Genomic DNA, 17,902 nt, shown 5'->3' with positions numbered 1-17,902 from the left:
ACGCCTGAGCCTCAGGACGTGTGCTAGCAGCGCATGTCGGGTGTTTCAAGCGTCAACTTCGCGTCTCAATATCTCGGGATGTAATCGGAATATTGCGATGCAATCAATGCCATTGTGTATGTGCTTTGTCATGCTATGGATTGCTGAAGAAAAAATATAGGAGGTCAATTTAAAAAAAAACATAAATATGTGTTAAAAAACACATATGCATTTGTTTTAGAATGTTTCCAAATATGTACATTCATGGGACCCAGCCCTACATTGATACTGGTGAAAGTCGTTTTCCAATAGCTGTTATTGTTCCAGAGATATTTTGGGTGGACAAGATAGCTGGGACACCCTGTATGTAAGATATAAAAATTTGTCATGGTTATTTAGTTTTACAAGTTGACTTACTAGCTGCTTGCCATATCATAAGTATGACAATGCAGGTGATAGCCTATGTACAAAAACTGCCTGTGCAGTGATGATCAAAGCGGCACTGTGTTGACTCAGCATCAGTAAATAAACCACATTGGATGGACATAGACATTAGACAACTGGTGTGAAGAGACACCAGTAGTTACTGCGTAAAAGCCTAGAGGCTGCTGACAGGGGCGTGCATCGAAGATCAAACATGTACTGACTAGACATTACATTGTTTCTTTCATCAACTCAATACAGACCTAAAAAGATCCTACAATTCCAAAAAATTATTTTGATAAGACCATTCATTTGTCTCCAATGGGTCGTGTTTATATTCGTGTTCGTCACAAAAGCTTAGCTGCGATCAAATCGTTAACAACACTTTTGTAAATTCAGCAGTCAAAACAAAGATCACACTACATGGTGAGTAATAGTGAACTCTGTGCAAAATAGAGAATCGACGTTGATGTTATGGTATCTGAATGTCATTTTTACCATAATCTCCATACTTGACATTTTACATCTCGCTAAATAATTAATTAAAAACGAAATACATACTTAACTGTAGCAAGCAACACTATTTGCCAAGACAACAATTCAATACAAGTTGCGCTACAGATCACAAAATGTTTTCAATGAATCTTTACAACACAGCAGTGTTCCAGAAGCAGATCCCAGCAACACATGTGCTGACGTGTTGAAAATATGCACCAAGTTTCATTTCCGTGTCCTATTTCACAAAATAGCTCCAGTGACAAAATATACTATTCCATGAATGAATTGCTGACAAATTGTTCTCATTACGTTTCAGATGTAAACATTAAGCTTTCGTTATGTCTTACTTAACCAGTAGGATGTTTACAGAGGGAACATTTCCAGACTGCCTTAAACTGACAATAGTATTGCCCATATACAAAAAGAGAGACAAAAATTCGCCCCAAAATTACAAACCTATAGCAATAGTACCAATATAATCTAAAATTATTGAAAAATTAATGAAACACCAATTAAACGATTTTTTTGAGTATCACAACCTTCTCAATAAGGCTCAGTATGGATTCCGAACTGGGCTATCAACAATAAAAGCAGTTCAGGAAGTTGTCTTATCAATATTAAAAGGTTTTTAAAGTAGGGAACATACCTATACAACTTTAGTTGATTTAACCAAGGCATTTGACACTGTCTCACATAGCATTTTAATTAAGAAACTAGAAAAATATGGAATAACTGAAACAGAACTAGTACTGCTGAAATCATATTTGACAAACAGAAACCAAATGGTCTATATAAATTCAAACTACAAATCTGACCTCCTCAAGGTAAAATATGGAATCCCACAAGGATCTGTACTGGGACCTTTCTTATTCACTGTGTATGTGAATGACCTGCCCAACACATTGCCACATAAATCTGTAATGTATGCTGACGATACAACTTTTATCACGTCACATAATGATGTGTATGTTGTCAAACAAATGAACAAATCCATGATGGAAAAGGCAGCTCACTGGTTCCATGAAAATAGGCTGTCATTAAATAAAAATAAAACTGAACATATTCTCTTTTCCCTTAGAGATATTAATGATGGACCTAATGAACTCAGACATTCAGTAAAATTGCTAGGCATTTAACCTTTTACTAAATTGTGATGGAATACCCAGACAGAAAAGCTGTGCAGTAAGTTGGCAAGAGTTCTATATCTCCTTAGGAAACTGAAGGATTGTGTCAGTAAGGAATACATACTTATGGCATACCATGCCTTTTTTCATACTCATCTGCATTATGGAATACTTCTTTGGGGAAACTCTGCTGGGGCAAAAGATGTTTTTCTCTGGCAGAGGAAAGCCATTAGATGTATTTTTAGTGTGAGCAATTTAACTTCTTGCAGACAGTACTTCATTGAGCACAAAATTCTTACAGGTCCCAGTCTATATATACTTTTAGAGACATGGTTGAGAGAGAAAGCATTCTATAGTGTAAGTGAATTCCTACATAATAAAAAATATGATACTCTATTATTATAAATGGGATTGTGAACAAACAAACTGTAATTTATGTCGTACAACCATACTGACCTTTTGTATAATCATATAACGTATGTTAACTTTTGTGTAATCATTTGTACCACAACCTGTATAACTATGTAACTAGTGACGTTATGTATAATCATTTGTATAACCATCTGACGAGGCCTATACAACACAACAGTTTTCTACAGGCAAATAAATATGAAAATATAAATATGAAATAGAGCCTATGACAGACTGCACAGAAGTCCACCTGAAATGGAGCAGTTATATTGGCTACCCTGGATTGCCATTGGTTCCTTAAATTTCGGACCGAGCTGTCCCTAAAGGCCTTCCCACATGCAATATCTGTCTGCACAGATATCTTCGAAAATGTCTGTGCATGCAATATATCGCTGCAAATGTGGTATGTTCATTTGACACGTGATCCAATCTACTGCTAGCCCGCTACCAATCAGCGCAGAAAAGAAATTTTGGTGGCAAGCGACTGTACTCTCGTATAGTAACCTTAAAGCCTTTTTATTTATTCAGAAATGGAGGTAACTCTATGACAGCCTGGTTTCACAACTTGCGCTGCAAAGAACAAACAAAATGTCAGAAGCAGAAAGGCAGGCAAAATTTGTCCAAACAGAGGCTGCTTAAGCAAAGGCAGTTTTCTCACCTAAATTTACTTTAGGAGTTGCAGGGCGCGCTCAAAGACTGGTTTAATTATTTGGGAATGAAATTTACAAACATATAATTATCTTTTGACACTCATAGCTCCTAGTATAATACAAAAAGTACTTAGTTCCATTCTGAACTTTAGACAGGGACTCATATATCGAAAGTTCTACTTGTGGTACTGCAGTAGGGAAATCTACAATTCATCTCTAAATCACTCTTGGTATAAACCACAAATTATACTAGGAAGTAAAGGAAATATAATAATAATAACTAAGGTCTGTAGAACAAATAAGGTCTACTTTTGTCCTACACTGTCACTACTCACATTACATTATGATGTAGGACAGTACTGAGTGAAAGTGAGCTAGCAACCTACCTGCAACAGATCGAATGGATTTCGTTATTATGCTAAGGTGTTTTCAGTAAACAGTCTGCAACGATTTTTTGTTTATTAACCATTGTTATATATCGTTTCCCTGTTTGTCGTATGGTGAACCTCTCGTAATTTCCTTGTTAAAGCATATTAGAAGGAGTTGCATTTTTATCCCTATTGCTATATTCCTTGTGTTTAATTTTCCACAAACATGTAGGACTCCTATAGTTTTCGATAAATTCGACAAAGAACTATCTAGAACACTGGTGTGCATCTGTTATTTTAAAATTCTCCCTACACCCACATACGAGAAACACCTGACTGAATAAACAGCTGACTCAAACATGTTTTAGCGCCAGATTTGCGGCGATGTCCTCTTCACATCCTCCAACACGTCTGTGCAGATATGATTTGAACCTACAGCAGATAACTTCTAAGCAACAGAAAACGAGAGAAAATGGGTCCGAAATTGGTTGAAAGAATGAGCATCTGGTCACATGTTAATTTGCCGACTGAAAGCGTAATCACGGATGAGAAAGATTTCATAAGTTATTTTCCGGTGAGTTCTGCACCGTATGACAAGTTACCAGTATCGATACGAGTTTAAACAGAAACAAAATACATTAATGAGAGAGGCAGTCGCATTCTATAAGATATTAGGATTAACTTCGAAATGTCTGGCGATAGACAAGGCCAATTAATGCGAGAAGTTTAGTTCTGTAATATCAGCAAGCACATTTAATCAATTTCTGTGGAAACGTATGAAGCAGCTATATCTGCCTGGCAAGGACCTGTTCAGGGAATCAGCGTAAAACTCATTTTTATGCTTTGTGATAATTTGGTGAAACTGACACGCATTTCGCAGGCGTCATACTTGTCACTGCATATATATTTTTCGAAAAGAGGCCGTTTTTCAAAACCGCAACGTAACACAACAATATGTTTAATATTTACCAATGAATGAAGCAAGGACTCTAGTAGAGAATCCTCCTTTAACCATCCCAAAGTGCATATACTATTATTACTCTTGCATAGCCCTAACAAAATTCTTTTTTGTTAAAAGACTGCTTAAAAATGGTATCCGATGTATGACATATACAACTGCGAACTGAAAAAAAATAAACCGTCCACACTAACATCGTGTGGCTGGTTCCTGAAGCTCTGTCAACATCCGAATGAAGAATATTGTCGAACCGTTAATATTTGACCTCGCACGTTCAGTACTGAGTTTATTTTTAAGTCCATCAATACTGCTCATCAATATTTCTGGTACTGACAAGAAGCCAATACATGCCCTCAGACTGTCAATGTATTGAGAGTTTGACAATATTGTTGAACGCCTATGAACTGGTGGAAACACCAATTGAAGATCATTGGGACACGTCATTGCATTTCGTGCTGGTTGTGTTGTCTTTGGCCAAAGTGAATTTTGACGACCACTGCGATGTTGCGGCATATTGTTCTTCCGTTTCCGTTAGGGAGTGTGGTGGTGAGGTAAGTATTTATGCATGTGGTATATTTATGTAGATACAAATTTTATAAGTAATTAGTTGTAAAGAAGTTTGATTGTAATAGTACGTGATATATAACCACATGCTATTTTTCGTGTAATAGGGATTTAATCACGTGTGTGTATATAAAATGCGGTAGCAATTTTTATACATGTGTGAGAAATATTTAGTTACACATTGCTCTACTTATTTGTTTTACTCGGAGTTGGTACAAAGTGTGTCCATATCTTATCATTTATACTGTAGCTTTGTAATCTATTGTCTTAATTTTATTCATAATTTTGGTGTGCACTTAGCCGTTGTTTGTTCGAAAGCCTCTGGTTGCAGGTACTGTTGACACTTTTAAATTGCTTTAGTTAGTATATTTGTGAACGTAAGTTCCTCTTACGTGTAGCCATTCGTCCTGTTAATTATATATTACCCGACGATCCACCTCCCCCCCCCCACCCACCCCCCCCCCGGCCTTTCGTCGTGTTAATTATAAATTAACCGACGCTCCCCCCCCCCCCCCCCGCTTTAATAATTACTTATGTACTTATTTTATTGCCCCTATATAATTTCTCTTATGCTTATTCATCATAATTGGGTTGGGAAAACCGTCTCTTGCAGTAATTGTAAGTTTCTCGAGTCAGGTTAGTGCAGGCTCATGGTGTGACATCTGTTAATTCATGATTATTATAAGATGATAATGGGTATAATTTTAAAAACCTTGTGATCTAGGTTTTGATCGGTAAATGTCGGAAATTGTTTAAAATCTTGTTGCGGTTTACAGGCTTTCTGTTTAAACTGAAGGAGAAACACAACAAAGCATAACATTAATTTCGTAATTTTATAATTGTTTTTTAAGACTTTTCGAATACGGCTTATGTAATGCAGTGTTCCTGAATATGCGAAACAGATTAACTAATCGAAGACTGTTTGTATTATTGAACATGAGCCCCTCTCTGTGGGTGAGTACGCGCACAGAATGGAAATCTCCATGTGACGCTATTGCCAACAGAGTGCCAATATCCACTGTTGGAAAATTATTTCTGGTGGCTAGTGCTATCAGACATGTTTTCTGTATGATGCCAGAAAGTGTATATTAAATGTAAACGTGTTTCTGCTGCGATTAGAACCTTTCCATTTCTGTTAATTAGTCCCAATTTTCTTATTCAATGCATGAATTACCTCGTAGAGTGTTGAATGTGTTGCAAACTGTAATGTCCAGTAGATATAGTATGGCACGTTCTTTACCATGTCACCTTGCCTGATATGATGCTCCATTTACCAGACTATGTTGACATGTATTTTCAAAACTGTAGTCTGCAGTGCATAAGTTTTATAGTGCAAATAGTTTAGTTGAGTTACTTTTCCACCCCACCCCCCAAACATACACTTGAATTTCAAAAAATTTGTTCAGTAGTCTCTAGACACATGCATTTAGCTGTACTTGTGATCAGTGTTTTTACATTTGTGCTAAAAAATTGTGGCTTTGCCAACTTTTATCTGAATTGTCACTTCCCAACCTATCTTAGACTAGTGGGTATATAGTTATTCACACACACACAATTGCTTTTTTTCCCACCAGATGGAGGAATGGTGTGATCTTGTCTGCAAAAGTGTTACCAGTAAATAAATTAAAACACATTCAATACACAAGACGGTACAACTCGAGAAAAATAGACCCAAAAGCAATTATTTACCACCAAGAAGTGCTGTCAGCACAGAAAAGTATGTCGGCCATATCTCTCTCTCTCTCTCTCTCTCTCTCTCTCTCTCTCTCTCTCTCTCTCACACACACACACACACACACACACACACACACACACACACACACACGGCGCCATCAAACACAAGATGAGATCTACAAATTCAACCAAATCATAATCTCCGCACCGTAATGTCACACCACAACACCCTAACATCAGGCCTCAAAGCAGACGGGTGGAATGGGATGCTTCTGTTGACCCATGGTATATTTGGCAGCTACAGTATGTGAAAGTAATCCTTGCCAAACTGGCAACAGTATTAGTCTTAACTGCACAATGAGATCTTGGAGTAAATTATTCTGAATATGAATTTGAAAATATGCAGTAGATGAACAATAGTATTTTCTTCATTCGAACAAAACTGTTATGTAATGGAAGTGAACTCAGACGTTTACGTTCAGATTTAAATTCTTTGTCCGATGCTGTAGAAAAGAACTGTGGTTGAGTTGTCATTGGTATTATGTGGGATATAAAGACATTTTCAGATGGCTACCGTGTCAAGGAAATATGGTTTAATATGCTGTACTATAGGCTGAGATAAGTGAAATTTGAATAACTTGTGATAAAAAGCATCGTTTCTGTTGTGAGATCTGTGTGCCTGGAAAAGTCTATGCTGTTGTTGCTCTGGACCCACATGTAAGTTATGATTTTATATTTTTGAATGAATTTGTTGGCTGGACTCTTTAGAAGTTTCTCTATATACCTCTTACGACCTGTTTATAAAATAACCACAGCTCACACCTGTGATTTCCCATTCTGTGAAAGAAACTGGCTTTCCTTATTGCAGTATAAGATGATTTTAGTGTATACCCTGTACCTCTCTAGTTTCATTTTACATGAACAGTTGGGTATGTAATATGCACCAGAAAACATGGTGTTATCTCCATGTTATTTTGCAATTCCCATTAAACTGTTGTAATTGCCTGGTGAAGTGAGTTGGAGTAAATTAACTGCCTACCCTTTGTAATAGAACCATGTCTAATAAAGGCACTGTGGTGTTCAGAGCAGCCTTCAAATTGATGACAGCTTCACTTTTTCTGTATATTTTCATGAACTGAACTTGCCTTATTAATCTAATTTTCATGGCAATACAACCCTGCATGGGTCTTTGCCTCTTAAAGTTTCATATGTTTTGCCCTCTAGTGCAGTTCTCTGCCATCCTTTGAAGCTTGAAGGGATTTTATGTCTTTCCTTATTGTGTGTCCACTTCTTTTGTGGCATTTCTGTCTTCCAGGTGGCCTTCATTCAGAAACTTTAGTTCGTCCAGTATCCATGCTAAGGGCATGTCCATGCTAGGGTCTTCTCCAACTTTTTATTAGTCTTAAAAAATGTCATCTTGTATTAAGTGATCCAGCTCATTGTTCTGAAACTCCAGAAACCATTATCCTGAACTTCACATATATCTTGTGCAGAAGCCAGCATTCAAATATCCTGAGCTGCTGTTCATCAGTACTTGTCAATGTTTCACATCTGTAGGTTACAACTGGCCTGATTATAACCATGCAAAATTGAAGTAGTAAATACCAACAAGTTAAATGTGCAGAAATATCTATTACCACTTATGTGACGTTTTCGTTTGACATGGAATTTGCCCTATTAATATTAGATCCCAGTCAGATCTGCATATGTTAAAAATTGAAACCAGCAGCTGATAGTTTATCCAAATCATTATTTTACTTCCTGATGAAATCCACGTACTTGGTCTTCATTCCATTAATAACAAGACCTGGATAGGGTGACTTCTTTCAGCACTTATTCTCTCTAGTGAAACTCCTCTAATATTGCTACATCAGCATATGCACATTTGTGGGTTGACTTTGTGCTTATATTACCAGTCATTTACTGAATTTGCCATCCACCTGTGCTGCAGCTGTGGACCAGCTAATGTTGCTTGGATAAGGGGAAACATACTTAGATGGTATATTAAGTACTAGCAAATCATTTAGCTTTTCTGCCCTATCAAGACTGTTGAAGGCCCACTTGAAGTGTACGTACAGGTTATGAAGATGAATATTATACTCGTACAGCTTTTCATGTATTTGCCTCAGCACAAATATTTGATCTGTTATTGACCTATTAGGCCGAAATCCATCCTGAAATTCTCCCAGAATCTTTCGTGTACGAAACTAGCCTGTTGTAGTTAATATTAGGGAGAATCGTACAGGTTACATTAAGCAAGGTAATTCCTCTGTAAATTGAATGTCTATTCCCCTCTTTTTAACTTCACTGTACTGCATTTGTATTGTGGAACTGTGTTTTTTTTGGGGGGGGGGGGGGGGGACTTAATCTCTCCTGCCTGAATGTATTTACATTTCAAGACTTTAAACATGGCTGCAACAGCAACTGTTGAATTTCTTCACGATAAAGGATGACAGCCAAAAACAGTTGCAGGATAAAAATTTATTAAAATTTCTTGACCAAGGTTTCGGTACATATAAATATACCTTCATCAGAAGTAAAAAAAATCCTGAACAGGAAGACACTTTCATTAGAAAAGCCATAGCATTGGAAGTGAGAAACAAAAGCTTAAGTAACAGTGAAATTACCAAAGTAATACAGGCACAAAATCTTTAGTTACTTACTGAAATTACATCATGTAATGGAGTTTAATAAAACAATTATGCCAAAGGCGTCGTCAATAATTGAGACATCATCTCCATTTGTACAACATGACTATGGGCACAGGGTCAAAGCAAACAGTTTAGCACCATTACTTCGCCTATGAACTATCGAGACAAGAGTGTGAAAGCACTAGGGCAGATGGTTTCGCCGAGAGAGGGCACTTGTATGTGCCAGACACTCGCGCATATTAAAATCCATGAATACATACATAAGCGCATAAAAAATTACTAATTCACGACGACAGATGGTATCGTTTTATTATAACATTTTGGTTGTTTTCGCTAGTATGTATTTCACCGCCTACGTTACGCGAGATTCTCGTGCATTACACTAGTGCCCTCTCTCGTTAGATGTTCCATAGTGCAAGCTTTATCTGTTTGACACTAGGACACAGGTAAATTGGTTCTATATTTCCTATTTTACATAAATGTTTTTAAATGGCCTGATACGTTTTATTTATTATGACAGAAAGTTGGAATTAACACAACTTTTAATAATTTTTGATGCGCTTATGTATGTATTCATGGATTTTAATATACGCGAGTGTCTGGCACATACAAGTGCCCTCTCTTGGCGAAACCATCTGCCCTAGTGCTTTCACACTCTTGTCTCGATAGTTCATAGGCGAAGTAATGGTGCTAAACTGTTTGCTTTGACCCTGTGCCCATACTCATGTTGTACAAATGGAGAAGATGTCTCAATTATTGATGACGCCTTTGGCATAATTGTTTTATTAATCTCCATTACATAATGTAATTTCAGTAAGTAGCTAAAGATTTTGTGCCTGTATTACTTCGGTAATTTCACTGTTACTTAAGCTTTTTGTTTTTCACTTCCGATGCTATGGCTTTTCTAATGAAAGTGTCTTCCTGTTCAGGATTTTTTACTTCTGATGAAGGTATATTTATATGTACGGAAACCTTGGTCAAGAAATTTTAATAAATTTTTATCCTGCAACTGTTTTTGGCTGTCATCCTTTATCGTATTTACATTTCACCTTCATAACTCATGTACCAGAAATATTCATGTAATTTAAAATTACAATTCATGCATTTATAAAAACTATTTGAAAGTGTTGATGCTCAAAATAGAACATTCGCGTTGAACAAAATTTGTTGCCATCTTAATGGTGGGGTAATTTTAATTATTGTGAAATGGCTGCATATTACCTGTTACAACATTCTGAACATGTGTAACTTAAAATTCTTTTCAGGTGAAGTAAAATGTCGTCTCATTTATCATGGATGATCATCCGGAACAACAATGCGTATCTCCTGAAGAAAAGGAACATCAACAAACCATTCAGTACGGTTAGTGATTGGTATTTACTGTAATACAAATTGTTTGAAACAGGCTACACCAATGTTTCTTAAAACAATCTTTTAATACTAATTTATTACTGTAAGGATTATTTCTGCCACTTTCATCAAAGTCGTAGGGTTTTTCTTGAAAACTTTCAAAAGTACTTTTAGTTAACTTCTGAATATTGGATTTTCTTATTGAGGATCTTTCAAGATTCTTGAGATGTGAATATCAAGAGCTTAGAAAATTGGTGCTAAGCAAAGAAGGGAATGCTGAAAGAAGTCTGTTAAACAAAAGAAACTTAGTGTTACAGAAAGGGAAGAGGTAATGGGTCATTTGAGGTGATACAGCGAGAATTTGGTGGGGCACTGAAAGACCTTTGTTGGAACTAGGCACCTGGTATGATGATATTCCCAGAAAATTGTTGAAATTCTTGACAAAGCCAGCCATGACAACTATTCCATCTGTTTGCAAAATGACAGTGTCAGATTTCAATAATGGGATAATTCCAATTCCACAAAAGGTAGGTGCTGATGAGTGTTACTGAACTGTTTGTCGTGTATTGGTTCAGTTCTACATAGAGTTTATGAAAAACGTGACCATCTACTAACTTTAGTGTATTGTAGGTCTCTGCAGAAGAGAAATGTTCCTAATGATTGGTAAAAAAGCATGGGTTATTCCAGTTTCCAAGGAGGAGCATTGAACAGGTGCACAAAACTATAGGCTAATGTCTCTTGATGACAGTGTGTTGTGGAATTTTGAAACATATTTTTGCTTGTGTGTTATGTTTCTGGAGGCTGAAAATCATTTTTAGGAATGAACATAGTCTTGGAAAATGATTGTGTGAAACCCAGTTCGCTCTGGTTGCCCATGAGACTCAGAAAGCAATAGATACAGGCAAACAGGTAGATACTGGTTTCATTGATTACAGGAAGGCATTCAATAAAATTAAACACTGCTGCCTAATGAACAAAATGAGTGTATAGAATATTAGACGACTGATGTGACTGAATACTTTTTAGCAAACAGAACACAGTATTTCATTCTCAAAGGAGAGAAGCCTCCAGAGTTGAAAGTATAACTCTGGTTGTTTCCCAGCAGTGTCACAGCACCATTACATTTCACAATATATGTAAATTACCTTAAAGGTAACGCTGGAAGTTCCACGAGTCTTTTTGCAGGTGATCCTGTTGTATGCGGACACATCAGTACTGGAGGATTGAAATGGAGTGGCAATTAATCTTAAATATAGATAAATAACATTTTCTTCATAGACAGATGGACCCTTCATTGTGCGATTACCCAATTGCATAACAATCACTGGAAGCAGTTACTTCCACAAAATATGTAGGGAGTAATTGAAAGTGGAATGACCACATAAAATTACTTGTGGGCAGGACAGATGCCAGACTGACATTCATTGGAGGAATCCTCAGGAAATAGTCAATCAACAAAGGAAGTAGCTTACAAAACACTTGTTTAATACTCAGAATGTTGATTGTCAATCAGGGATCTGTACCGTACCAGATTGATACAGAACATAGAGAAGATCCAAAGAGCAGGTCACATTTCATTACAGGTACATTGGTGAGCACAAAAGCATCAGAGAGCCAATTCCAGTGATACATGCTGCAAGTTTCCTTTAATTTACATCTATGGCCACAAACTTTTTGTTAACAGTTTACAGGTTTCGGTCTATAATGACCATCATCAGATCTGTTTTATAAAAACAGTCCTGATGTACTGAAGCTATAGTGGCATTGTCAAATGTTAAATCAATTGACTATGCCACTATGACTGCAATACATTAGGACTTCGTTTTATAAAACAGATCTGATGATGGTCATTATAGACCGAAACCGATAATCTGTTAACAAAAAGTTTGTGACCATAGATGTAAATTAAATAAAACTTATTGCATATACAGGTCGCTGTTTTATTCGCGACAGTGTCACAGCTTGTGAGACGTGTTGCAAGGACGACCTTATGCATCAGTGTGATCTATTATTGAAGTTCCAAGATCATATGTTCCTGGAAGTGTCAGAAGGAAAGGGGAAGTGTCACTGATACACAAAGTATCCTCTGCCACACACAGAGATGGCTTGTAGAGAAGTAGTGTAGGTAACGGATAATTTATTATTTCTGAGATCTGATGCTATGTATGCTGTATTTTTACTTTTATGTACTTCACAATACTGTAGACATACATTTCTTTTTATTTGTCAGCACATTAACTTCTGTGAAAAATTCCGGATTGGCGCATACATTTGTAGCATTTTTCCATAAGTTTAATAAACACCACAGATACACATAAGATACTTTAGTCATCAATCATACAGGATGGAGAAAAATTGTCATGAAATTTTAATTCCGGATAGCTGATGCCAGTAGGAACCAAAATTACTAATGTTGTGTAGGTTGACAGCGCACCATTTTCAAACTACGGAAACTTGGTGCCATGCGCTCCGATTGGCCATGGGATTGCCCTATTGCCATTAGTTGGTTGACAGGCAGCTCTACGGTTGTTGGTTCACACAAACATCCCTTACTCAGTCACTGCCCTGATGTGATAAGTACACATTCTGATAGGTCTTCCTTTTTGTCCCATGATGACCTCTGTGACAGTGACCAATTTCTGGTGATACTATCATTCCCCTGCTGCCACCAGGCACAGACCCCCTACATTGGGCATTCTGCAGGGCCAATTTGGCCTTCATATATGTCTGCTGTCCACTTTGACACTGCAAGGCATCTCTGCCACTATTCTTCATGCTGCTGGTATTGCTGTCCCTGTAGACCGGTACCGTGGTGGACCAAGGAAGTTGTATTTGCTGTCCAGGACTGCCGACAGGTGCTGCAATGATTTGTGGCACCCTTCACAGGCCACCTTGCTGACGTTTAAGTGTCCCCGTGCTAAGGCTCATTGCCTTATTAAGCAGCGTAAAAAGGAATGCTGAGAGTGCTATGTTTCCTCCCTGGGACGTATGTCTCTTCATCGCAGGTATGGGCCAAACTCCGTAACATTCTGGGCTGCCAGCAACAGTTGACTGTTCGGGGCCTAAACCTTCAGGGTGCCCTGTGCACTGATCCATCGGTCTCTGCGGAACACTTCGTGACACACTTTGCGGTGGCATCATCATCCTCTTCCTACCTTAATACCTTTCTCCAGCAGACCCCCCCCCCCCCCCCCCCTGTTTCATCTCGTACCACATTAAACCCAATAATGCATCCTTCACTGAATGGGAATTGTTGCAAGCTCTTAGCACTTCAATAGACAAAGGCCTATTCTGTATTTTTCCACCATTTTGCCGATTGGTTTGGTACTCCAGTGCACCGAAAAGTATTGTTTTCGAAGGAGAGCCCCAACATTATTCTGTAAGCATTTGGTAAGAATACCGAATGGTCCTAGGGAACTGAAACGCTGTTGTTAGTTCTCCTGGTGCCAACCAATCAAAAGTAATCTGCCTCAAGACACGTGCATGTGCACTGCAGCGTGACAGTGGCACGAACCCGAAGTGGCTAGCAGCTGATACAGGCATGCTATTCTTCACAGTACCAAAAAGTGTGGTTTAATGCTGTATAAATTTCACTGACCACGTGCTTCCATGAATGCATGATAACGATATATTGACGGTGTTCTTGAAAATGTCATATTGTCATTTTACTCTCATTCACATCATCTTGTTTTGGATTTTCTGTTTTGTGATATGACTTAAGAATGGAGTGTAGTACCACATTGTACAAATACATTTATAGAAACTCTAAGAATTCTTCATTTTTTCTGTTTTTTGTCGTTCCGTGGTTGTTTCAAAATTCGTGGAGGTCTTGTTCGTCTATGCAACTAATTAGAAGGCAGTTTCTTTATTGCCAAACCCATTTTGCTTCTTTTATTTGTGAAGATGCTTCACAAATAAAAGAAGCGAATTGCGTATGACAATAAACTGCCTTCAGTTAGTTGCATAGATGGAACACATGTCCACGAACCTGAAAAATTGTTAGTGTCAAAGAATTAAGAACATGCATAGAATGTGGTTGTACCCCACTCCTAGAAATTCAGATGATGAAGTAGCCTGCTTCCCCATATGATATATTATTGATTTGGTTCGTAAAAACAAAATTGAAAAGTCTTTTTGAGAGTGTGTGGCGAGTGCGGCTATAGAAGTTCATTGTAGTTTATAACTTGCATTTAATGAATGTTTCATATATGGTATAGTCTAAAAATATTGTGGCAGGAATCTTTCATCTCTGTCTACTGTTAAGGATTCGTCTACTGTTGTTCAGGATTTGATCATATATAAATACTTGTGACAGGCCATAGTATAAAGACAATAGCTGCTAGTTTCATTCACAGTAATTTAAGTTGTGCTCTTAGATTCCTGTCTGACCTCACACTTGGAAATTGCTACATATTCAGAAAAAAATTGTGATTTTTGACGGGAAAAAGTATGTCACTGTCATTTATTTCACACCCAGCAGTTTCTTCTTTCTTTTCTTAAACATAATGGAAGTCGAGAAATCCAAGACTCTCATTACTGAGAAAGTGCGCTCTTAGGTGTAAATAATGAATATATCAGAAAAATGCTTTACTTTAACAAATAATGAAGTCTCAGAATGTGTTTCAAATCCGAAGAGGAGAAAAAATATGTTGATACTCAGAGATATGCGAACCTATGGCTTTTGACATGGCACTTCGTTGCCTTACCCACTGTGCTACAACAACCTGCTTGTCTCCAGCACTTTATTCCGTGTATTTCCAGTTGAGAGAGATGCAGGCTGACTGTTGCTGAATGATGCGGGCATGAGCCATAAATGCACAAAATTTTGGAAGGTTTCCTTGATCAGGCTTCACAAAATTCCTTCGCATTGTTACATAAAAGTTTTAAACACATTTCGATAATCATTAACTTGACCATTTGTGGAAAAAAGTACGCAGAGTTATATAGGAAATTTAATGAATTTTTAATCATGTAATTACATAACAGGTATTTAGTGAGAATATTGATTTAAACTGTTTGTCGATCCCAATAACAATACAAATCATAGTTCTAACAAAGGAAAAAGTCTATTATGTACTCACTTTTCACCCAGTTGCATCCCGGAGATTCTTCAGTAACCAGGGTGTATACGACCTGTGAGATCCGGAAAAAACCTGGGAATTTTTTCATCTGGGAGAAAACCGGGAAAAACGCGGGATATTTTTAAAATTCCAGGAATTTTTCATTGCTTTAGTTTTCAGTTAAATTTTTGTAATTTTGACTGGTGAGAACCGATACTCTTAAACGATATTACTGTATCCCGCTACTGCAGAATAATACTCCAACAATAAAACATAAACAAGAGAAAAAATGAAAATAACTTAATTGCAAACGAAATGCACCATATACGACGACGACACAGTGCTCATGCAAGCGCCTGCCAATTGAAACTTGTCAAAGGCTTTAGGAGGACTATGCAGTGCTTCATAACAACAAATTGCCTCCAATGAGCGTGAAGTCGCAATTGCATTAGATTTGTTTTAGCAGTTATGTGCGGGTTCATACGCAGTTGTCATGTTTGAGCAGTAGATTCTTCCGCTTCTGGCAACAGGAATGTGGATGTTGGCTGGGCAAGCAGTCGCAGCTAGATGCTACCGCAAAAAGGGGGCGCCAAATTCGTATTCTTAAGGAAAAAACTTCTTTTGCCAAAGCATCCAGCACATGTTTATCTATTGATTATTCATATGATTTTGAAACGCTTCCCTGTTGGTTTTTGAACATTTTTGAACACATTTTAAGTTCATTTCTGAATGAATCATAAGTTGACTTTTGAATGCATGCATAGCGTGCGTGGTGTCTGTCAGGAGAATCCTCGTCGCATTTAGCAATAAACTTTCCGCAGACAAAAAGGGATGGGGCTATACGAGCTGGGGAGTAAAGCCGAATGGATGAATGCCAATCGCTGTCTATGTGTTTGATTGGGTTTGCGAATGATCAGCGTTGTTATAATTACTAGGGAAATCCGTAGATTCAGACTACCAGGATGGAAATAAACAACTGACAGGAATAACGGGTGAAAAAGATCTTCTCAGTGTATCCAAGAAAAAGAAATTTTGACAATTTTTGACCAGATCGCTACACTAGTAAGGACCAGTAGTAGTCCAGTCCCCGGCTAGCAGCCGCGGAAGTTCTATTTTGGAAGTAACACAGAAAACATGTTGTTTGAACACGTAATAATGCCTAACCGGAAAATAATCGTGGGATTCTGGCAGGGTTAGTGAAGTTAATTGGCGAACAAATTTTTGACAGTGGCAGCAATAGCTACAGAATTCATGAAAAGATTGTTAGCACGAGGAAGGAGAAGAAACGTGGACATCACACAAATTATGGCAGAATAAGATGATTCCAAATTTATATAAAAATTTCGTAATACTACTTTTTGATCTCGTGCTTGATAAGCTGGTGCGTATGGATGAAATGTGAAACTATTTCCTAACATACAGATTTATTCTTGTAGTGGGCCTAATAGGCATTTGATATTGGTACTTATTGGATTGTATTCTGTCGTGTTATAAAAAATGGCCATTTGTGCCAAAAGTCTCCTTTATTTGGTGTGTTACAAAATTGCTGCCATATTAGAAAGGCCTATTTTGTTTTATCTAGCAGACAGTGACAAAATAGACGTAATCAGATTGTGAAACCACACCAGTCTTGGGTATTATTTGTATTAACAGCTTTTTCAGTATTATGTTACAACATTTCTATTTTTCATGTAGCAAAACGTTTGATGAACTTTGAGGTAATAGATCCTTTCGCAGAAAGGAAAGCACGCCATGTAAAGCTGTAGCAAGATTAGAGAGAGAAAAAAATGCTAGGAGCTAAGGTTTGAGAAATGTGTAATTTCTTGCTTATCTCTTGTCAGTATTAGTTGTATTATTGTATATTTAATTGTATGTCACACAAAACAGCAAGTTATTAACTAATAGGCAATAAACAGTTCAGATTTTCTAAAGAGTTCTTGTTCTCTCTCGATTACAAATAATCCCATCCGCTATTAATTGCGAGATTTTTTAAAGAGGAGCAGGCTGTCAAACTGGCCGACTGGGAGCAGGAGAGGCACCACAGGACATTTCAATTTCCACGCTCCTGAATATAAAACTTCCTGGCAGATTAAAACTGTGTGCCCGACCGAGACTCGAACTCGGGACCTTTGCCTTTCTGCAAGGTTCGCAGGAGAGCTTCTGTAAAGTTTGGAAGGTAGGAGACGAGGTAC

The 17,902-nt window shown here is 37.5% G+C and overlaps 1 protein-coding gene across 1 annotated transcript in view; it reads left to right on the top strand.

The window, feature by feature from the left end:
• The first annotated feature begins 4,891 nt into the window (after positions 1–4,891).
• LOC126473936 (60S ribosomal protein L28) overlaps positions 4,892–17,902 on the top strand; it is a 28,183-nt gene continuing 15,172 nt past the window's right edge. Inside the window, exons 1-2 of the mRNA XM_050101299.1 lie at positions 4,892–4,962; positions 10,566–10,662. Of these exons, the coding sequence (XP_049957256.1) occupies positions 10,576–10,662 (87 nt within the window). The 5' untranslated portion in view covers positions 4,892–4,962; positions 10,566–10,575. The remainder of the gene's footprint in view (positions 4,963–10,565; positions 10,663–17,902) is intronic.

Source organism: Schistocerca serialis, chromosome 1 (assembly GCF_023864345.2).
Source record: "Schistocerca serialis cubense isolate TAMUIC-IGC-003099 chromosome 1, iqSchSeri2.2, whole genome shotgun sequence".
Classification (NCBI taxonomy): Eukaryota; Metazoa; Arthropoda; class Insecta; order Orthoptera; family Acrididae; genus Schistocerca; species Schistocerca serialis.
The sequence above is the reverse complement of the archived record's forward strand: the minus strand, read 5'-3'. Positions and strand labels throughout refer to the sequence as shown.